At 43.4% G+C, this 24,184-nt stretch overlaps 1 protein-coding gene across 3 annotated transcripts in view; it reads right to left on the bottom strand.

Annotated features, from left to right (window-relative positions):
• Nucleotides 1-24,184, bottom strand: part of UBASH3B (ubiquitin associated and SH3 domain containing B) — a 138,772-nt gene that overhangs the window by 92,339 nt on the left and 22,249 nt on the right. Inside the window, exon 1 of one of the 3 annotated variants that reach the window (XM_074321919.1) lies at nt 14,226-14,332. The exons of the other annotated variants lie outside the window; for them this stretch is intronic. Within the exon in view, the coding sequence (XP_074178020.1) occupies nt 14,226-14,317 (92 nt within the window). The 5' untranslated portion in view covers nt 14,318-14,332. Of the gene's footprint in view, nt 1-14,225; nt 14,333-24,184 lie in introns of those variants that run through there. 3 annotated transcript variants of the gene reach the window in all.

Genomic DNA, 24,184 nt, shown 5'->3' with positions numbered 1-24,184 from the left:
TCCACTGGGAGGAAAGGGGGGGATTTTCCTTCTGTCTCCCCTTTGGCAAACCTTGTGATTCCCCTCTTCAACCAGGTCTGACACTCAAGTTTTGGTAAACTAGACTTCCTAGACAAGGATTTTATCTAAGTGGGCGATAGTGCAGTTGTGCGATCTGCCCAGGGGTGGAAAGAGCACATTTCTACAACGCAAGCCTCCTTAGAGAGCAGCCAAGACTGAAAGCGCTAAGCTAGGTTTCCTGTGCAAACTGGCCTCAGAATATGAAAGGGGCCCCGATGTCCCCAGCCTCAGATTGGACAGAGATTCCCTATGAAACTCATCATAGCTCCTACTTGTGTCCTAGGATTCCCATTCCTTTTGGAGTTCTTGCCAGCCCCAGCTTCCTGCCACCACTACACAGCTTTTCTGTCCCTAGAGACAGGCGGTGTAACATGATCGGAAAATCCCCCCCCCAATCCTCTCTCGTTGTCCCCACTGCCTCTAACCCAAAATGCATGAAGGTGAGTGTTAGCTAGTGCGGCAAAGGAGGGAAGAGAAACATTCGAATTGCCTCCATTTTTGAACATTTTCAAAAGAGAGGGAAATGTACTTTTGACTAAAATTCAAGGGATTGAACTTCATGACCTCTCGTCTTTGAGGGAGGGATGCTGTCTCTGTTACAAATGGTCCCAAAGCCAGAGGGCTGTGGTAAGGACTGAAGACCGCTCTCTCTCTGTGGTTTGCAGAATCTGGCAAGGGCTGGGAAGCCATATGTTGTGTTCTGAGACTCGAGCATAAACTTCTGCTGGATGTTTGGATTTGGGTTTTTAAATTACTCCCTGTTTTGGGGGGGGGAGAGAGAGAGAGAAGGGGTATGTGTCTACGCGTGTGCTCTGAAGGGGGTGGGGGAAACGATGGGGTGGGGAGAGGAGGAAGAGGAGGAAAAGAGGAGCAGTTATCATTACGGACTTTCTCATCAGTGTTTCTCAGGCAAGTTCTGCTGTTTCTCTCACTGGCCACAGATGAGGCAGACGGCTCTAAAAGATTATGGCTCAACTGAAGCTACGCTAGTCACAGGGATCTTTTGATTCAGCTTCTGGCTGGTCTCTGCAGAAGCCCAATAAAGCATCACGTGCCCTATTGCACTCCTCATAGGCATTGACAGCAGGGCTACAAACTGTTCTGACAGAGGCAGCCACCTCCTCCACTGGCAGCAGTGCAGTCCTTCTGGATCAAGGAGTCCCACCCTGGACTGCCAATCAATAATAACAAGCAACATTTCTTGAGTGTTATGTGCCAAGCACTATGTAAGCCTTTCATATTCATCTCGTTTAATCTTCAATGATAACAACTCCATGATGCAGCTACTAGTATTATGCCTATTTTACAGACAAGCAAAGGAGAAGGTAAATAATTTGTACAAGATCATGCAGATAGTGAGTGGGACCCGGGCTCGAACTCAGGTTTGCCTGACACCTCTCCTCTTAACCACTATTCTCCCTTGCCTTCCTGTCATCAGTGCAGTGCTTCCCTGCTGGACTCTAGCAGCTGGCATTGCTTCAACTGTGAGCAAGGCTGGCAAGAGAAAGTATACTTGTAAAGTGTTTGAAGTTAATTCTCAACACCATTAGCATCTCCAGTTTTATTGATGAGGAAACTGAGGGTCACAGGTAAATATTCAAACTCACACAACTGAGAAGCAGCACAGCCAGGATTCAAAGCCAGGACTGAGTTCAGTCCTGTGCTTCCTCCATTTTATTTATCACACTGTCTCTGGACCAGATTCCTGTAGGAAGGAGTCTGTCTCTCAATTGCTTCAGATTTTAAAGTAAAGGTGGAAGAGGGAGCTCAGAAGATTTTTCTTAAGTGTCCCATAAATACATTTAGTTGGGATTTTGGAAAAGACTTGAACCTAAGGGTCAATGTGTAGACATTTCAGGGAGGCAGATCTTTGAAGAACTTCCGAATGATCAAATATGTCCAAAGGTAGCACAGCCTGGTCAGGTGGAGAGCTCCCTGGTGATGGAGGAGTTCAAGCACGGTCTGATGAACACTTCGTGGCACTCCTGCAAGGGAGTTTATAGGGAGCCGCTGTTGTGCTGGCCATCCACTATCTGAGCACCCTTCTTATTTAGGGGCATTGCAATGTGGGTGACAGGGGACCCCCACTAAGGAAGCCAGTGGGGCAGATGCTATGTCTTTCAACTTCCTGCCAGATATCACCCAGGCAGATGACCTAGACTTAGCCAATCAACTGCTCCTATTAAGAACTTGAAACCTGAAAGGAGTGACCCAATGTGCAAGGATGGTGGCAAGTATGTGGCAGCAGTGTCCTTGGCCCCTGTTTTCAGAGCCTGGTTATCTAGGCTTCAGGTCAATTCTGTGAGCTGCCTAAAATCTTCTGTTAAGTTAGCCAGAGGTGGTCTCTGACATGGTACATAAGCATCTAATAGAAGGCTGGCTTAGAACAGGTCACCAAGCTGGCTGTATATCTGAATCACTGGTGCAGCTCAGTAAGAACACAGATCACAGGTTCCAGGGTCACCAAGACCTTCAGAATCAGAGTCTTCAGGGGTACACTCTAAATATCGATGTTGTTTTAAAACTCCCCAGATGATTCTGACATATAGCCAGATTTGGGAGGACTGAAATAAGTAAGCTCTATAGTCTCCAAAATAAAATACTATGATTCTCTGAAAAATTCTTACCAAGAATTTGGGCATGGCTCTTTGGCAAATGCAAGATATCTATAATTTATTTACATTTACTAACAAGGTTATTTCATTGGACAAATAGCATACACTCCCCGGAGGGCAAAACTATGATATTCCTTCCATTTCCACAGGATATTACTTTCCAAGGGCTTGCCGCATCCACAGACCTTTACCACAGCTGACATAAACTCATGCCTTTCTCAGTGGGTGAGACCCATGATTTCATGTGCATTCATCCATACAATGCCATAATGTCAACCAAGCACAAGACCTTTTACTTCCCAAAGCAAGGTCTCCTTCATTATGTGGTGCTGCTCTTACAATCTACTGTGCCCCTTCCGTGTGCCCGAGGAAAGCCTCATATCCATTCTGTGCCTCAACCTCCCCGTCTGAAATGAGGACTACTAATACCATGCTGTCTTGTTCTGTCTCATGGCATAAGGACAAAAGAAGGCTGGAAGCTTGGCACATCTCCAAATTCTGATTATAAACCCTCAGAAAGGACGCATTTTAGAGATGGAAGCTGAACATCCAGTCAATTTCTGGGGCTCAGTTCAGAAGCGTAGGTCCCTATATCACCATTGCTCATTCATCCTGGAGCAAAATGTCCATTCATCCTGGAAATAACTGCTTTTAAGAAGGTGTGACTCAAGGTCACTAGAACTTTGTTTCAGAGGGATCTGTTTTGTTTTGTTTTGTATTTTTAACACCATGGGTAGGAAGGGACCTGTGAAGTCCAGTGAGTCCTCCCCTCACTTCCCAGCACTCAGAGTGTTTTGGTCAGGGCATTTTCTAGGGCAGGAAATTCCATAGCCGCCCTCAGTAGCCCTCCTGGTGCTCAACAAGGCTGGATGAAAGAGACTAGAACACACTGGGCCCTGACTATGCAAAACCATCATTCAGGGGCGGCATGGAAGAGTGCATGAGAGTCCCTGGGTCCATTTGGGCTGCTAAGAAAGCCCCTGTCATGTGGTCCCCTTCTCTGGAGAAGCTTCCAAGCCCACCCTGGGGGTATATCTGCCAAGGCTGCTCCATAGAAAAGTTAACTGACCTCCCACCTCCTCATCTACAGCTTCAGATCAGCCACTAGCCTCGAGAGGACCTTGAGGACAACTTAGCCATTTGGTTTCTGTACAATTTGCATCTGTACAGAACACATAAATTTATCTCCCAGCATCTTCAAAATGTACACAGCTGAATTCTACTGCTGACTTTGGCACTCGCTCCTGGTATCTGAGGAGAACAGATTCAATTAAAAAGGAAGTAACAGATGCCACAAATCACTTCCGCATTTTGAGAGAAGTCCCCCCCCCCCCCCCCGCAAATGGCCTGAATTAGTTGATAATGAACAGCAGTGCAGCAAAACAAGCTGTCATGACAACTTCCAACTTGGCTGCCACCCAAGGGGAAGCTGTGGGTTCTTCCTCCTAGGTGGTCTTCATGCCTGGCACATTCTTCTGTCTGGTATGGGTATTGTGTGTGCAGAACTTGGCTGGAGGTAGACAATGAACAAAAAAATATCAACCCTGGGGTGCTTTTTAGCTTTGAGATTCTTTGCTTTCACTTCCTTATCCTCAGTATCCTTGTGAGGGGTGCGTGTGTGTTTGTGTGGACGTCAGGAGCAGGATTAGTACCGCACTTTAGAGGTCGCAGAAGAAAGCCCACGGAAAGCAGGGGATTTGCCCAAACTTAAACAGAGGAAATCTGTTCTGTCAGGAAAGCTCGGTTCTTTTCCCTCATGCGTTTGTGCCCCGCACGCAGAATGAGGGAGTGATGAGGCCGAGGCCAGGCTGCCATGCCCCAGGAGCGCGCGCCGGGCAGGCACAGGTACCTGTGTTCCTGGGACACGTCCTCGCGAGGCACTTGAAGGTTGCGGATGCCGGGCCTTCCTTGCCTACCACTCAGGCCTGCTCTCCAAGTCCACATTCTGGCCTGAGCTCCGCTCCACCCTGCCTGCCTCCTGGGAGCCTACCTAGCACTCAGGGGCAAGCGTCTTGTCATTGATGACTTGGAGTGGGGTCCACCTAACTGGAGAGTGTGGCAAGAAAAAAGGAAGGAAGGAGATGAATTTTTGAATGAGATTCAATTGCCTCTCCTCTTTTTCCTAAACACTGAAAAGACTAAGAATTCCAAGGCTTGGACTAAGGATGGGGTCCCTCCCCCAAAAGACATATCTGTTGCAGAGATGTTTAGAGCCTGGAACTATAAGGCTGAGATGCTTCCTTGCCAGAGATTTTAAAGAGGACGGATGGGGCTCCCTTTGGGGGAATCTTGCCTGCATGTAGAGGCATAAAATTAGCAGTGCTCAGACTTTTCCTTCCATGAATTATGTTTCCAGCAGTCCTCAAGCAACAGGGCTCCCACACTTCCTAACCCTGTGACTTACTGGTGACCTTGTTTGCTGAAACAAGAGTCAAGATCAATGTTTTGCCTATGGCCTGTCAACAAAAAGCCTGGTTTCAAAATTAAGATTGTCCCAGAAAATCCAAGATATGCACTTAGCTGTTCCCATGACCTTTCCAACACCTCCCCCAGGTCCCCCCCAGCCCTGCCCCCAAAGCCTACACCTGGGCTTCCTCTCCCCATGGAATGAGAGAGCAAAAGCTCTAGGGAAGGGGTGTGCAGCACGGGCTTTCTGTGTTCCCACAGCTCACCGATTTTGTCCCCCCAGCTCTCCCTAGTATGCCCTTCTAGGGCAACCTTCACGCCTACTACCACTTCTGCTTTGGCACCTTTGTTTTCCCATTTCAGCTGTGTCAGGGCCAGCTACCGTTTAATTACAACTAAAGATCACATGCTTCTGGAGGCAAACGGAGACAATGCAACCCGTTGGATGAGGGTTTCACTTCTAGCTCCATGACTTTTCAGATGGGGGACATCAAGTATGGTACTTAATGTCTCAGAGTCTCCAAAAATGGGAGGAGGCTGTAGCTACCTAGCAGAATGGATGTGATGCAGAGTGAGATAATATATGCAAAGGACAGTACTATGCCTGGCATATAACAGCCTGCACAATAATCGGGGCAGTTTCTCTCTTGCCAGGCCAGGGGACTGGGATATGGCCAAACATACCACTTTGGCCAGATTAGCACCTGCTGCCTCTCACCATTAAAGCAACTACTTTTGGAGCCATAACACAAATCCTTCTTTAACCATTGGTCTTTCATCTGGGTGACTTTCTTTCCCTTACTTCTACCCCCAAATAAAGAAAACTTAAGAGAGTTGACTATTTCTACCCTCTACCACCTCTAGAAAGTGCAGCCCTTAAAGAAACCCTGGGACAAAGTTCTCTATTTAAAAATACATATGTATAAACAACTGTTTCCAGAGACATCTGTCCATAATTTCTCTGGGGATAACAACCCTCTAAAATCCCAGCTGCCTTAGAATAGGGCAATTCTCTTATAACCTGCTGCAACTGAAGCTTCTCCAGTCCCCTGTACTCAGGCCCCTGTGGAAACTATTTTCATACCCGTTGGCCTCTGTAACCTTTCACAAGCCAAACTTCAAGCAAGGTAAAAAAAAGCAAGTGTTTTCAAAACTGAAAACTGTGAACTTCTTCTAGTCTCAGCCACCTTCTCAGAGGAAGACCCTGGGCAGTTGTGATTCAGATGCTCCATATTCAACTAAATAAAAGAAGTAGCTGGCTGGCTTCAGGCTTCCCAAGCCAAGGACTCAGCCCTTATGAAAAAGGTCAACCAGCTCTGGTTTCTCTGAGTTCATACATGGTCTACGAAGCACTCGCTCCTATTGGCAAAACTTTGCTTTGGTCTCTATGGAACCTGTAAGCCACAGGCAACTTGAGCAAATTTGGCTGGTTTCTGAATCCAAATGAGTCATTCTTGAGGCCATGACTGCTGGCCTGCTATGGACAGTGGTCCCTGATCCAAGAATCCCTCTTGTCCCCTAAGATAGGGAGGAACAACCGTTCCGAAGTCAGTAGGGCACATTCCAAGGATGCCAGGTCCCTAGAGTGCATCTCCCAGGGCCATGCCATTGCTGATCTCTCTTTCACCCTAGAAAAATGTGCTTTTCCATCACCCCTAAACCAATACCAGGTCTCCAAGTCCTCTTTCTCTTAGAACCTCAGTCATTTATTTCCTGTGTCCTTGGAGGAAGTACACGTGACCTCACAAAGGGTCTCGAAAGCACAATAAAACAATACTTTATATTTATGCCAAGAACCCTGTAGTCTCAGATGGCCCCACTTATTCTCAATGTCTAAATGTTTCTATTCAGACATGATATAAACTTCTTTTTGAATAAACTACCCAAGTTTCAAAACCTAGTCTATGTCTCTTAATCTGGAATATTTCCCCATATTTTCTAAGGGGATAAACATTGTTTGACTGATATTTGTTTTGCTTTAAAAAGTAAAATGAAAAAGAAATTTCAAAGAAGTATGTGGCATAGTCTGCAACTAACCAAGTTCAACAACCATTGCTAAGAACCTGCTGTGGCCCGGGAAAGGGGGAAGAGGACATTCCAAAAATGAGCCAGACACAGCACCTATCTTTAGGGAGTGTGTGATGTGTTTAAAGAGTGAATAAATGAACAAATGAACGATGAACGCATGCAAAGTCAGGATTGGTAGTAAGTTTTATAGCAATTCTTTTCCTTCATTTAATTGCATTAATGTGGTCCAAAGAAGAGTAAGGGGACTATATATTTTTCCTGAGTTAAAATCTGATGGTTCTTCCTGCCTAATGTTTTATCTGTTTCCCCAAGCTCCAAACACATCTTTGGTTTCTAGAATCTCTTGTAATTTGGGGATCTCTGAAATCTCCAATTTGACCTTCAGAAATGAAGGAAAGGAGTCTTCACACGTTTTGGGGACAGAGTCCTGTATTTTATTTTGTGTGGTGATGTGCTCTGCCTTCCTTTAATTACTTTCAACAGATCTTTATTTTAGACTCTTACATTTCTCTCTATGCTGATGTCAGTAGTGTTTTGGATGAAACTTTCCTCACACATAACTATGTTGGACTTGGATTCATTACTAAAGCAAATAATTCTATTTTTTGAGCAACTGATTTCCACTTTTCTTCATGGTGTGTTTGCTGATGCTGACCATCTCTCTCTGTTGAGTATACACTATAGTATTTGCAAGCCCCATCTTAGGACTAAGGGATACATAACTTCTGCTCTCACAGAGACTATAATCTACACTGGGCATCAAGATTAAAACATGGGGAAGAGATACATGGTGGTACAAGGCTTCATAAGGGAGGAGGCCAACATATACTCTAGAAGTTCAAAGGAGTGAGATGGTTTGCTGTGGGCAAAAGTTGTCAAGACAGGTTTTGAGATGGTGGCAGGGACACCTCCAATGGAAAATCAAAAAGAAAGAACTGGTCTTATTCTCAGCTCTCTATCCCTCCTACTCTGAACACCCTTAGTTACTCATGAGAAGCAGTGGGCTGGAGAGTGGGTGTATGCAGATGCAAACCTGTGGTGCTGGGTAACGTGGGTGTGGTGCATGTCCACGGAGCTCAGGGCCTTGGGATGAGAATCAGAAGGAAGAAGGAGTTCCCTCTGAAGAGCCCACAGGTGTCAGAAACTGAGTATTACCCAAAACGCAGTTTAAAAAGGCTCCCATCCCGTTGGGTGACCAGTAGAGCTTGCCACTGCAAGTGCCTCACTCTCATTAATGAGACTTCATTTTATTATTTCCATGCTATGTAGTTTCTCCCCTGCCTTTTAGACTAGTACATTTAACTTTTTGTGTTAATTACACTGCGGGACGTCAAGCTACAGTGCCCAATAAAAAATAAAAAAGCAGAACATTTCCCATTGCCTTTTTTGTTTCTTTGTTACCCAAAAATCAGTCAAGTCCTTAGACCCTCCCAAGATACAACTAGATTTGTTAATGTCCTCAAACAAAGAAGCCAAGAAATCCAAAGGAGATGGAGCAGAATCACACAACCATGCAAATTAGCACAGGCCCACGGGATTAGAATATTGGGGGCTGGGAATTTTTAATATGAAACAGAAAATATCACCCATGGCACTAATGCTCTTTTTGTGATGAAACATGATTCTGCTTAAATGTGGAGCAGAGTGTCTTTTCCTGGAACTCTCAGCACATACAGATACGGAGTCCTGAATCTCCCAGGGCTTGTCCCCATCACAGGAGTTCCTTGTGTGGGGCAGTTTACCACCTACCCTAGGTGAGGCTTTCCCTCATCTGTCAGCAGTACACTGCCCGATTCCATTCCGAACTGCTAATATCAAGATCAGAAGTAATTTATGAAAGCGAATAAGATGAACACAGGAAAACTAAAATGAAAAAACTAAACAAAAAGACTATTTAAGTTTATTAACCAAACTATAAAGCTTAACAAAAAATGTTAAACTTAGTGAATACTTTCACTATCTGTGTAACTGGTCAGGGCCTGAATGAAGGAGGAGACAAAGCTCTCCAGGTTAAACCATCCACCCAGCCCTGGGGACTTCACACTGAGTTTAAAGCCTTGAGGGATCGGGTCTTGACCCAAGTCTGTAAAGAACAACTTCTGGGTCTCCACCAAATCACCAGGGACTGACCGTCACTCAAACGGCACGGCTGCTCTAAGGGAAATGAAGGCTGCCACGGCTTCTCATGGCCCCCAGACCCATACCTAGTGGACCTTCTCTAACACCCACCCATGATCTTGTACCACACACATGCCCACCAAGCAAATCCACGTGAATAAAGCTCCTGATTGGCTAACGACAGGTTCCACCGCTGGCCTGTGGGTACCACTGCCAATTTCTTAATAAATTAAAAAAATAAATCATACCATTTATGTAGAGCTTAATAGATCACAAAACATTTAAAATCTGTCATCTGACATGGTTCTCATAATAATTTTGGAAGGTGGATACCATTATTTACAGAATAAGAGATAGCACAGAGAGATTGAAGGAAATACAAAGAACACACAGTTAGGAAGCTGCTGAGCTCGGATTCAAACCCAGTTCTGTGGCTCCACGTGCCACACTCTTTCCAGTTGTACTTTTTCTGAGATGAGGGTCACACTGTTCCTTACTCTCTAAGATGTGGAAGGCAGGCACTCTGCCACATCCGATACATCGCAGAGTGGAAAGAGTGCATGCCCTGGAGAGAAGGCTGGATTCCGATCCAGGGAATTACATTTTGTATGTAAATATATACCCTCTTACATGTGACAGGTTCATGAAGCTCCCAGTACAGCATCTGCTTGCTCAGTAAATACTAGTGTCTTTCCTTAATTCTGTCTCTAAATTGCTGTAAACTTATGAATCTACAGTGCAATGCAATCACTAAATCCCCAGTTATCCTACGTGCCTACCCTACATCCCCTAAACTTCAAAGATCAAGGCACTGAGGTGCTATATGCTGAAGCAGCAAATGGAGAATTCAATCTGAACAAAACGACAGGAACAAATGTGAGGCAGGATGACAGAGAAAACAGGACCCAGCACTGGGAAGAAGTAGACCTGGATTTGAATTCTAGCTCCCTCAGTCATTGGCCACAAAACATGTGACTGGTCAAACTTTTCTTCATATTTCTGAGCTTCAGTTTTCTCATCTGTAATATGGGAATAATCGTATCTGTTAAAGCACGTTGTGGATTGAAAAGGTAAGTTGGAAAGTTAGTGCCACATTCCTGGTAACTGATTTGAATCATTACCCAATTATTTGAGTTTGAAAATGTAGTTTAGATGTTTTGAGAGCTACCTAGTGTCCCTTAGCAGTCAAACAAAACTTCAAACTTCCCCAAACTCTAATCTCCGAAAACCGAATGACTATTATGTGGGTGTTGATGTATCCCCAAAATAGCTTGGCTGACTTTTCTTTGCAATCAACAAATCCCTCCAGTGAAACACTGGAGTCACCAACTACTGATGTTCTGATCTTTACTTGAAAAACAATACCGCATACCACCCTCTTATTTTAACAGCTAGCACAGGGTAGGGCAGGAGGAATCTCCACCCACGCTTGTTCTGAACAGACATCGTGTGGCAACCGATGTGAAAACAAGATAAGGAGAAATGTCTGTCAACAGACCCAAGCCTCCCCTAGTAGTGGGCTGACTTCTGTGTATTCTGCACAGAGGGAAAGCCAGAGACCATGCAGTGTCCTGCCATGCTGTTCTGATACAGCTGTGATGCTAAATATGGCCAAAGAATGGTGGGGCAACAGTATGGACACACATGCAACTGACTTATTCTAGACTTTAGCTGTCTTTTAAAATATGTATTTAGTGACATAATGCCTTATAGAATCATCATTAAGGTTAAATTCCTATCAGCTTAGAAGTAAGGAATTAAAAACGAATTAAAAACTGGTCATCAGGTTGGGAACCATATGCTCAACGTCTGTTCAGAAACTTCCCAACAGCTCTATACTATGGGTAACTCTAAACAATGTATTGGAAAACTTCATTTTAAAGCCCCTTTGACATGGCTGGGATGCAGGAACCGATGAACTGACGCAGAAGTGCTACAGGGCAGTTCTTTTTTCTGTCTTTCCTGAGCATCATCATACCTCCAGGGAGAAAGCTACAGTATAAATGAAGGTCCAAACAACATACCCAAGGTGCTAACAGGATTTTAATGCATAAAACATGATATGCATAAATGTTCATGAGTAGTGAAAATATTTTTTTAATGGCACAAGAAAGAAACCACAAAGTCTCTTAGAGCTACTAAAATGACCACAGAATTAGACACTGATCAGCATCCACCATCTCTGGCTCTCATCTCTGAGAATAATGGAGTGACTACATGGGATTCAGGGAGACGGCCCCAGGAGGGGTGGCGGTATCATCACAACACAAATACGGAAGGACTCTCATGTTTGCAAAGGACCCCGGTGCACATGTTCTCCAGCCTGCCGGCCCTAATCCAGGAGCCCCTGTCCACCCACAGGCTCCTGTCAGATAATGCCAGAGCTCCAGCTCCTTTCAAGCATCCATGAAACTGAATAATGACAGGAGTGAGTGGAATAGAAAAATAAACGCAAGTTTTGGATTGTAAAGCATGCCATTCAGTTGTGAATGGCATGCCCTGGGAGACCAAAATTAAGCACATGCAAAGTTCCAAGCTGGGACCTGTAAACCAAAATGGTTCGCTTAACTTTGGCATTCAAGGTACCCCCAGTCCAACATGTCTCTTTCAGCTGCTCTTCCTTCCGTGCTTACAATGGCTTCTCAGCAGCAGTGGCCATGCTTCCTGGGCTGCAGTCACTTCCTTATCAACTCCTTAGTTTTGCTATATTTGCATCTGTACTCTATGGTGTTTAAGTATTTCTCTTTAAAATAACTCATTCACTTTAACTCAAATACATTTTAAAGAAAATTTGTATGACTTCTATAAATGGAAAACTAGTGCCCTTTGCCATAAACAGAAAATATCGAATAATAATAATAATAATAATAATAATAATAATAAAACAGGAAACAAAACAACTTTACTAAATTCTAGTTACACACTCTTGCCCGCCAGTGTTCTGAGCCTAAGGCCTATAGCTCTTGGTTAGAGAGATTAATAAATATTAGAGAGGTGTTAAAGATAAACTAGCTGAGCTGAGACTCTCACCCTTACAATCAGAATTGAAAAAGAAATAATTATTCACCATGTGAATCACTGTTTTCTTATGTCATGTCTGCATCTCACGCAAATCAGACCCATGGTCCACTAACACCATCTCTGTGTGTCCCATAGTCCACTTCATGAATGGGCCTCTGCCATTATATCCCCAGAGCCTAGAACATTGTGCAGGAATAATACTGTGGGCACTCAAGACATTATTTGTTGAGTGAATGAATGCATGCATATCTTAGCCTCATCATTCTTTATTCCAGCCATACCTAAAGGCTTGTTTACCCTCAAGTGACTCACACACACACACACATAAACCTCCATGCCCTTTTCCATTCTGTACACTTTATGGAATGTTTTTCCATCTCCACCCACATTCCTCCAACTAGTTAACTCTCAAATCTGCAAGTCTAACTTTGTCACATCTTCCCTCCATGGTTTTCTTTACCACTTTGGGTTGAGACCAGCAATGCTTTTCAGTAATGCCCACTATGATCATCACATGATAATCACTAATTTGCTTGTGCTTTTCTCCCTACCAGTCTCTAAACAACTGGAAGGGAGGAAATGTGTCTTCTCTCTTTCTCGTGTTGAATGAAAGCGTCTCTGGCTATTTCCCCATATGCTCTTGTTGTACCAGACAAACCTTGCCTTTCTTTGTGCAGACTGTCACTGTGCGTAATGCCTTTGACAATATGCAAACTACCTTCCTGAGAAGTCTTTCAGGGCCCATCCCCTAAGCCAACTGTTCCCACAATACCCCTTTATATCACTATTACTGTAGAGTTTACCTCATGTCATAAAGCAATTCTTTGTTTTATGCCGCTAGGATTCAGTACAGTATGAGCTTCTCATTTTTGTGTCCCCAAGGTGCAGAGAGTGCCTATTATATAGTGACTAATCACTAAATATTTTCTGAAGGAAGGAATGAACATCTAGTAGGAAAAAATTTTTCTATTGACCTCTCTCCTCTTAGCAACTCCAAAAGTACCTGGAATCACGATCAGTAAAATAATCATGATTAACACAAAAATATTAACTTGATTGCTAACACTTACAGAGTACTTACTATCTGCCAGGTACTTAATAAGCATTCTCTCATTTATTATCCCCTAACATTGTAAGGTAAGTACTTCTATTGATGCCAATTTGCAAGTGAGGAAATCTGGGCTTAGGGAGATTAAGTCACTTGTCTAAGGTTACATAAGTGGCAGAGCCAAGAAATGGACCCATGCCTGAAAAACTCCGATATTCTTAACTACCATTCTGACCTACTCTCTGACCTTATTCTGCCTGACCTACTGCCCTCCTGCATGACCAGAAGCCAAGTCCTGGGCGGACAGATCTGGGCCTGCTGTGGGAAGCTTTGATTGTGCCCTTGAAACCAAGAGGCTGGCCCTGCCCAAAGCACAAGGCACTGACACAAAATGGTCATCATGACCTCTTGTTTGTGCTGTGGGACTCAGAAAAATCACCAGCTCCACACTTACCCAGAGCATAAGGCAAATCAAGGCAGACTTTATCATTTATACAATAACATACAGTTTGACATTTTGCAATATTCCTGCAAGTGGTAGGTGGCTACTGTAGAAACTACTGATGAACTAGTGTCTTTGAAAACTCAATAAAAATACTTTTTACAAAGTAAAGACGTAAAACTTTAAATTGACTAAGGACCTAGTGAGAGTCCAGCAGCGCTCTAGGAGAAGAAAGACGGGCACTTTCCATAACTGCGCTCTGCACAAGGGAAGGGGACTCAGCTGCTCTTTCTTCACTCCCAGGCCTGTGTTGAAAGCAGCCGAGGTATCAAAGGCCAGTTTCCTCTAGTTTGCACCCAAGGAAGTGAGAGAAACGCTGCTTGGCTGCAGAAGATTTTGTGCAATAGATTTTGTGACTTTATCCTACAAAAACCAGCTTCAAATATTTGTATGAAATTTAGGAGGGGAGAAAAGAAATAAGAATCACCTTATGAAAGTTCCTTCCTGCTCCTTGATGATGTTAACAGAATTCTCTGCAGGGAAGGTCCAGCACAAGCAGAGGTCAGAACACATAGCCATGTGGTTTCATTTTTCCAGTGATGAACCTCTCAAGAGAAACACTCCATTTTGGAAAGAGAAGCAGACATATCCGGACAAGTTAACTGTGACCTCTAATCCTGAGTTCCTTTTCATTTGCTGGAAATAAGCATGGTCCAGGGAGAAAAATGCTGTGGTGGAAGGATCCAGAAGACCCAGGATTTGGTTCTGGCTTTACCACTTTTTTCTTTTATGACTGTGAACAAATCATTTAAACACTCAGACCCAATTATCACTATTTCCTCTCAGCTCTGAGAATCTATGTTAGGTAGTACATTATCAAGAGCAAGATGGCACGTCTGAACAACTCTCAGGGCATCACACCCTAAAGGAGCTGCAATTCGCACGTTGAGCCTAGCACATCACCCTCGGCCACCATTCCTTACAATTAAGGCATAAATATGTGCAATAAGGTGCCGAGGATGAGTTTTGGAGGGAAGGACGGCTTCATGTGGCTCTCACTGGCTCTCCTGAGCATGTATTTAAACTTTAACAGCTGCTGAGCCATATACGTAATATCCCAGTGGATTAGGAGCCGATCTTGGCCAGGGATGCTCGGGACAGTGGCAGTCTGACTGTCATGACCACATCCGTGGCTGCCTTACCTGACTGGCTTAAACCATGGCTGAGCTGATATGTCACAGTGGCTTCTTGATTCACCTGACTTCTTTCCACTGACCTTCAGATAGACTAACACAATTAAACCACACAGCCTTCGAAACCTTGAGAATGTAATTCGACTTCCTGGCACTTAAGAAAATAATCAGATACAAAGTAAGCTCATAATAACAGCTACTGTTTACGAAGAGCTAACTGTGTGTAAGGCACTGTGCTAACTACTTTGTCTGTATTATTCTATATAATCCAGACAGTGCTTTGAAATGGGTGCTGTTATCTCCATCTTGCAAAAGATACAATTTAGGCTTTTAATCTCACTCTGCTATTTAGGACACAGAAATTTATGTGTGAGAATGTTCATCGCAACAAAATGACCCAGATTTTCAGAAATAGGAAATTGATTAAATGGTATATTCCTCTAATGGCATACTAGAAATGCATGAGAAATCATGTTAGAATAATTAATGACATAGAAAAATGTGCACAAGAAATTCCAATTCTAAGTAATAATCCCAACTTTGTTTAATTTATATATTATTATATATAATATATGTAAAATGGTATTTGCTTGGTCTTCTTTGTATTCTTTCTACATTTTCCAAAATTTACACAATAGCATATATTATTTTTTTAATTGTGGGGCTTAAATTTTTCATATTTATTGCACCTCACATCCCTGGAGATATAGAAAAATAGGAAATAGCTTCATTTGACTTAGAAAACAACAGGGCTCACTCAGAGAATGTGGTTGATTTGTCTGCGATCAGTTGGCAGATGAGAGTGGACATGGGGGCAAAAGGGGATTAAAGGGACAGGAGGAAGTCAGTGCCTGACCCTGCTATTCCAGTAAAGCATTTGTGACAGGACAGGGAGAAGAGACAGTACATTCTAGTCTCTATTCTCCCCTTTATTTTATTCTCTATTCATGTGCCCAGGTGGCCTTTCCTCCAAGGTAATGCTGTCTCCCTGCACATCACAGGCAAGAGCTTTACTCACCTTGCACAGATCCAGTCCCCAAATATGTTTTAACCTTTAAGATTGTCCTAGCATCATTTCAACCTTTCTTATAAATTCTATGGCTGCACAGCATCTCGGTTCCACTAGGAGGAACGCCACTGTCAGCTCCGAGCCCAGGAGGCAAGCAGGACACTGGGCTTCTTCACAGAACTGAATGCGAGTCTTGCTGTTTCCACACTAGGTCAGGTGTTCCCTGTTTTCTTACATACTCTTCCTTCATGGGCATTTGTCCCTGACTTGACACAACTCATCCTGATGGAGAAAAAGTCTGCTCCTTCCGGATCCACACTGGCCTTGTCTGCTGAGCACTAAAGCAGCCCCAAATGCTGTGTTCCCCAAAGAACCCCAAACAACTTAAGGCTAAAGCTTGGGTCAACTTCCCCAAAGGGCTTTCTGAGTGGCCTGGGATGAAACCTGCTCCTCATTTGTCTTTATTTTTCATGAGCAGAGAAAGGAGATGGACCTGCTGGTCCTTCAAACTGTTGTACTACTGTGTTTCCCCGAAAATAAGACCTAACCGGAAAATAAGCCCTAGAATGATTTTTCAAGAAGACATCCCCTGAACATAAGTCCTAATGCATCTTTTGGGGCAAAAATTAATACAAGACCCGGTCTTATTTTCGGGGAAACACAGTAGAGAGAGCACTGTCTTAGGTGGTGCGGCAGGCCTGGCTTCAGTGCCGCCTTCACTTCTGCCTGACCTTATGCAACTCACTCAGCCTCTCAGAGCCTTTGTTTCTTCATCCATTACTGGTGGTGAGAGTATCTGTTCTGCCATCACCTTAACAGGGCTGCTGTGAAGCTCAAGTAAGACAATAAAACCAGAAATACTTTGTAAACTGTAATGTGCTATAACAATGAGGGGGCGCCATTACTATGGGGTGTGTCTGGTTATGTAACACTTTACATTTTAATAAGGCCATTTCTGTGTATAAACTGAAGTACTCACATGAGGAAACATTCAGAGGGAAACACACCCCAGGTAAGAAGAGTAGGGACTAGACAAAAATAGATGCATTAATGAATTCTACAATATTTGGCAAGCTCTTCTCTAGACAGTAGGATCAGGCTGAAGAAGGAGACAGTCAAGGTTCTTGCTCTCAGGAAACGCATTCTAGTAGGAGAGTAGGCAGAGAATGAGCAAGCAAACACACAAACGAAAAACAGGGTAAGCTGTCTTTTCACTGTGGGCCCAAGATGGCTTTCGCCTTCTCCATTTTCCTGTTGTGAGGCTGCGGGAATGTTGTCTGCAAACTCGGTGTTAATTCAAGAAGATTCAGAATTGGTGAAAGAAAGAAGTTGCCTTCCCCCTGACAGGACAAGATACACAGTTTCAGACCTGAAGATGTGTTGATTATTTACACTTTTGGCCCAGTGACACAACGTGATGAAATGTTGCTGAACTAGAAAAGTTGAGAGATCCAGACAAATGACTTTTCCAATTACATGAGGATTTCTGGCCTCTGCTTGGAATCAATATCAAAAATCTTAAAAAATGAATTCAAGCTTGCATCACTTTGAGTTCCTCTCTATTTTTCCAAATGCAGGAAACCGAACCAAATGCCGTCAGTTCTAAAATTATTCATACCTCATCCTTCACAATGTCACCTCCTCCAGGAAGCCTCCCAGTAGCTAGTGAGCTTAATATCCCCTTTTCTGCAGTTCAAGCATCTGTGAGTAACTGTCACAATGTCCATCATTCCTGACTTATTGGTTAGTCCCTCAGAGAGGACAAGCATGCCCAGGCCAGGACTATGCTTTATTTGACCTTGAATCCCCACCTAGTCTCATGGAGGACACACAGTAGGTACTCAATAAGTGCTTATTCATGAGATCACTTCTCATTGGTTAATCTTGTATCTATAGCCAATTTAATAGATGGGATGAATATGAACACAGACTCTAAGACACACTTTTGCAAGTTGGTTTAGCAAGACAAATGCCCACCTTAGCTTATTCTTCAGTGACTTTCTCATTTATCTTGTAAGGACTTATGCTTCATCTGATGTCTTACAAGAGTTCCTGGTCGGGTGAGGTTTTGCTCCAACTGAAATCTACATCCAAAATTGATAGTTTCCTCTTGCTCTAACTATCAATTTATAAGAACTACCAGAAAAAGATATTCCATGACATCCTGGAGCTTCCAGCAGCATAACTCAGACTATGGAAAACTATAAACATATGACCTAGTTTCATCAACAAACATACTACAAATGGATGGATTTTCAGAGTGTAATGCTGAGCGAAATAAGTCAGACAGAAAAAGCAGAGAACCATGTGATTTCACTAATATGTGGTATATAAACCAAAAACAACAAAAGAACAAGACAAACAAATGAGAAACAGAAACTCATAGACACAGACAATAGTTTAGTGGTTACCAGAGGGTAAGGGGGGTGGGGGATGGGGGGTGGGAGATGAGGGTAAGGGGGATCAAATATATGGTGATGGAAGGAGAACTGACTCTGGGTGCTGAACACACAATGGGATTTATAGATGATGTAATACAGAATTGTACACCTGAAATCTATGTAATTTTACTAACAATTGTCACCCCAATAAATTTAAAAAAGAAAAAAAAAAGAAATAAAGGATTGAGTTAGATGGTAAAATAAATAAATGAATGAATGAATGAATGAATGAATGAATAAATAAATAAATGAATAAATAAATAAGAGAAGGGAGGGAAGGGAAGGCAGCCACATTAAGAGACCTATCAGTCAATTCAAGTATGGACTTTATTTGAATCCAGGTTCACACACACACACAAAAAATTTTTTTAATTATAAGACAATTGAGAATATGTGATTACTGAATAGATATTGATATTACATAATTATTTCTTTTTCATGTGTGATAATTGATTCTGTGGTTATATTTTAATGAGTTGTAATCTTTTACAGATACATATGGAAATATTTACAGATGAAATGATATGATGTCTAGGAATTAATTCCAAATAATCTGGAGGGGGGGGGAGAAGCAGGTAGGGAAGTACATGGTATACAGTGAAATAAAATCAGGCAGGAATTACTTGATACGTTGTTTCATTATACTGTTCTTACTGCCTGTGTATGAGTTTGAAAAATTCCATTAATCAGTAGTTTACAAAATGTCCGATCACTACAGGGTGACTCGGGTTGCTTCTATAGAGCAGGCTTACCCATGCCAGCACAATGCTCGGTGCTCTAGTCCCCCTTGGAGAGCAGGGCAGGCTGCAGGCAGCCCAGAGCTGGCTTATCCCGATCTAGCCCTGCCAGAGAGAGTGTGGGAGCACCGATCACTGGTGTCCTGATTCACATCTTCCTCAGAGAAGCTCCTGGTTAAATAGAGGCTCTGGGAAACAATGCAAGGGGAAATAAGTATTTCTGAACTTCTCATATGGAAAAATAAAAGCTCAGGAAAGACAGACTGGAATGAATATGAGATTTGGAGTCAGAAGTTTTGAGTTCACTCCTTGCTCAAAAACTGGGAGAAGTAAACTTCTCAGAGCCTTGATGTTCTCAGCTAAAAAAATGGGAATATTCCTAACATCCATATCAAAGAACTGTTGTGAGGATAAGATGAGATCTCACATGGGAAGGTGAGAAGTAGCATCGTACAGTGGATCAGACTTGGGTCTGAACAGTGGCTCTGTTGTACCATACACATACATAAATGAAAACTATTGTAATTAATTATTTAAGGAAAAGCAATTTGTTCCAGGCCTCAAAGTGAGTCAGCAGAGTACAACTCAAGTGGAGAATCTGCACTCAGCTGCCCTCCCCACTAGCCCTTTGAGCTTCTCCAGTGGCTCTCATACAGGCAGCTGATTCACAACGGGTCACTTTTTTGACAGTGTAGGGAAGACAGAGAGGAGGAGATGGGCCAATCTTGTTCTGGCAGCTGGGCCACCCCAGATGGCAGTGATGAATCAGGCTTGCTGCTGCCATGCTCAGCACACATGGAGGATGCCCTGACCAAGCCACTCTTGTGTGATGGGCAGATGACGGTCTCTTTGTGCCCCTTCCTTGTGCACTCAGTAACCTCACAGGCTTCTTCTTCCAGCCTCCAAGCAGAAGCACAGTTTTCCCCAACCCTGCAGGAATCCAGCTAACAAGAGGGACATGCATGTCTGTGTGCGTGCATAAGGATGCATAAAACCTACGCCTATCACTTCAGTGGAGCAGTGTGCTATCCCAGTGCCACAGTGGAAGGACAGGTAACAGGCCACCCAGGCAATGGGTGACCAGACCCCATATCCCCAGGCCCAGCTCTATTTAGAGCTGCGCTTATCCATGTTCCCAAGAACCTCCCTGGCATGTGACTTCAGAGTGGAGTGTTGGGTCTGACTTATCCAGAACCTATATTCTGAAACTCATCATTATCTTTCTGAGTCCAAAAACAAAGCACAAGGGATACAGGAAGGCAAAAACTCCATTTCCTTTGTGAGCAACTGTTTGTGTTTGATTAAGGAGTTGGGCTGGGAAAAGTGTAAAAGGGCCACAGCTAGGGATGTGTATTATAGAGAAAATTAAATTTATTGGTGGATTTTTTTTTTCCTTTAAGGAGGGTGCAGCTCACAGTGGCCCATGCAGGGATCGAACCGGCAACCTTGGTGCTACCAGCACCACGCTCTAACCAGCCACCCCTGGATTTTTTTTTTTTTTTAATCTACAATGTCTGATTTTGCTGTAAGGCTCCTACAGTTTTGGATAAAAAAACAAGGGGAATGTGTGGTTCATTCCATTATGCTTTTAAATAACTATTATAATGAACAATTCTCTAATCACTATGAATGAGGAAGGGTTAAATAAAAATACAGAGATGTAAATGAAAGCATTTCTAGCGAAACTTCATTTTTTATGGAGCAGCACCTACTCAAACTTTTATTTTACTAAATAAAAAAAGAACTTTGACATCTTATTTCAGGTGTTGAATAGCCTTGGGTCTTGCTCTGCATAATAATACATTTTCCCAGGACAAGCTGTTCACAGCGTTTGTCCCTTAACTAATCATTTGTAACTTATCACAAAGAAAAGGTTAACTTGCCTTGTAAACATCCCCCAGTCTGCTTCAGTTGTGGGGAAAAAAGCACTCTAATTCTCCTTTCAAATCAGTTATATGTGGAGAAGGGGACAAGTGTTTGCTTAGAAATGAGCGGGCCTGTGTTTGAGCCCTAACCAGTGAGTAGCTGTTACTATGAGCCAGGCATTTTTTTCACATGCTGGGCCTCCATTTCCTCATCTGACAAATAAGGGATTGTTGGTTTGGATGTCATTCCCAGCTCATTTAATTTTCACAATAAAGCATAAAGGCTAGCAGGTATTTGAAAACTGAAGATCAAAATTCTATAGATCAGAGGTCAGCAAACTACAGGCCATGGCCAAATCTGCCTGCTGCTTACCTTTGTACAACCGGCAAGCTAAGAATGGTTTTTACAATTTTAAATGGTTAAAAAAATTCAAAAGAAGAATATTGTGTGTCAGGTGAAAATTACATGAAATTCAAACTTCAGTGTCCATAAATAAACTGGTATTGGCACACAGCCCCTCATTTGTTTCAATATTGTCTGTCTGCTTTTGTCCTGCAACGAAAAGTTAAGTAGTTGCCACAGAGACCATGTGGCCTGCAAAACCTAAAATATTTACTCTCTGGCTCTTTACAAAGTTTGCCAGTGCACACTATAACTCAGTATGTCTCCAACTTTAATTTACATACTGATCACCCAGGGAGCTTATTAAAATGTTAACTCTAATTTACTAGGCTGGGGTGGGGCTGAGATCCTGCATTTCTAACAAGCTCCTGGGTGGTGCAGTGCCAAAGCTGCTGGTCTGGGGACAACATCTGAGAGGCGACTCTGACAAATCTGGTTAGTCCGTGAACTTGCTCAGCACCCTTCAGTGCCTGTCCAGAGCCTTTAGACTCTTTAGTATGATATGATTCTTGCTAGTCTCTCCAGGTCCATTGTTCATCACACTTCTCACACACGCCTGGAAACACATCGCATGTGCACACATGTGCCCTCCTTTCCCTGATGTACTGAGCTTTCTCGTCCATGTTTCTACGACTACACTGACCTCTTTGCCTATAACATCCCCTCCTCACCCCAGCCTTTAACCCTGAACATGTGCAACTGTCCAACTTCTTGTTCTTCATGCTTTAGCTCATGTGGTACCTCCTGTGAAAGGAGCCTTCCTGGATTCCCTGAGGCTGGGCTAAGTTGCCCTTTAATGAGGTCCCTTAGTACCTCATGCCCATCTGCACAGCTTGAATCACATGGCCTAAGACACTGACAACCTTAATGCAGAGGTCGTCTTGTTTATGCCTACATGCCCACTAACCAAGCGTAGTCCTTGGTTCACGGCAGGGGTAGAACACATGTTTTTCGGAATAGGACAAATTAATTGCCCAGGATCACTCAGCAAATCAAGAGCAAACCTGGGACTGAAGCCCACACCTTCTGAATCCTTCTAACTGAGGGAGGAGTTAGTTCTATAGCATTGCAAACAGAGACATTCAGGCTGTGCTCTGAATCTGTTGGAGTGTTTAGGAACAGCGGCCCTTTCTCATGGAATACAGAGAACTTTTGAGCCCAGAAAGCAGCTCCTGTAAACATACCTTTTGGCCTCAATGCAGCAGGTCCTGGCCATGTGCTAGTAGGACCAGCACAGACAGCAGTGGATGAGTCATCCTGGGACTGATACCCCCCTGGAAAGTGCTGATAAGTGGTTAATGGAAGGACTGGGAAAGAGACACAGCCTCCACCAACTTCTCTCCCTGAGGCTTCAGGCATTTCCCTTCTCATTTCTCATGGTTTCTATTTCCTTATTGGTCACCTGGACCCAGAGGAATGTGGGTAAGCCAGATAAACCGAGGCTGAGTACAGCCACAATAGAAAAAAGAGCAGCGGGCATGATCCCCTTTGCCAGCCCAGCTAGTTGAGAGGGCTGGGGCAGGATGCAGTGGGGTGGGTGGGAGGGGAGTGTGTGCAGGGAGCCGTGACCTACCCTGAAATATTCCCCCACATGCTCAGTATGGTGTCTTCCCCAGCCCTCTTCCACCTGACCTAAAATTCCTATCATTAAATTTACCGAGGAATTCTTTCCAGAAGGTCACCGATGGTTGCTATGGACTGAACTGAACTGTGTCCCTCCAAAATTCGTATGTTGAAGCCCTACCCCCCACGTGATGGTATTTGGAGATGGGAACTTTGGGAGGTAGTGAGGTTTACATAAGTCATGAGGTTAGGGCATAGATCTGATAGTATTAATGTCCTTATAAGAAGAGATACCAGAAAACGAGAGAGAGAGAGAGAGAGAGAGAGAGAGAGAGAGACCATCTGTAAACCAGGGAGAGGGCCCTCACCAGAATGCTAACCCTACCAGACATTGATCTTGGACTTCCAGCTTCCAGAACTGTGGGGAAAAAAATTTCTGTTGTTCAAGACCCCCAGCCTTAGCTGCCTTTTTCCACAGCTCAATTTCAATTTCCTCTGATGAACTTTAATTGTTAAGCTCATGAAGGCAGGGACAAGTCTGGTTTTGATTGCCATTGTCTCCCTAGCACCTAGCACAAGGCTTATTAATAATAAATGTTAATAAAGGAATGAATGAATGAACTGAGTGTTTGCTATGTACTAGGCACCATGCACAGTGCTGGGGAAATAGAAAAGAGTAAGTCATTATCACTCTAAAGGGATTGATGTAAACCAACTATGATGATATGATATGAAAAAAATGGGATGTGGTACAGCCAGTGTACTTGGAAGTATACACACACACACACACACACACACACACACACACACAATCTGCTTCAAGATGGGAGTGGATAGAGGTGGGTGGAGGAGTGAGAAATGGGTGATACATTCTGAGAGATTTTCTCAAAGGATAGTGTATTTGAAAAGGATACATGTGATTTCACCTAGGAGAAAAGTGCACTCAGGAAGAAGACATTTGTTGATTCGTTAATTCATTAATAAATTTGAGCAAGACCCCGAGGTGTTGAAAATGTAGTAATTTGCATGGTCAAAGATAGCTGAGTGCCACAGAGGATATGGCACAGGAGGGGAAGGTGGAGAAGAAGGGGATAAAAAGACTGAGATTACCTCCTGGTTAACTGATACCTGGAACCACACAGAAGGGACCCAAAGGGAAAGAAGACATTTCAATAGCAGAAAAATGTTGGACTGTAGAGATCTTCAAACTTTAAAATAAAATCTTCAAAGGTCTG

Source organism: Rhinolophus sinicus, linkage group LG16 (genome assembly GCF_036562045.2).
Source record: "Rhinolophus sinicus isolate RSC01 linkage group LG16, ASM3656204v1, whole genome shotgun sequence".
NCBI classification, from domain to species: domain Eukaryota; kingdom Metazoa; phylum Chordata; class Mammalia; order Chiroptera; family Rhinolophidae; genus Rhinolophus; species Rhinolophus sinicus.
Note: the sequence above shows the minus strand (reverse complement) of the source record. Positions and strands in the feature narration are given on the sequence as shown.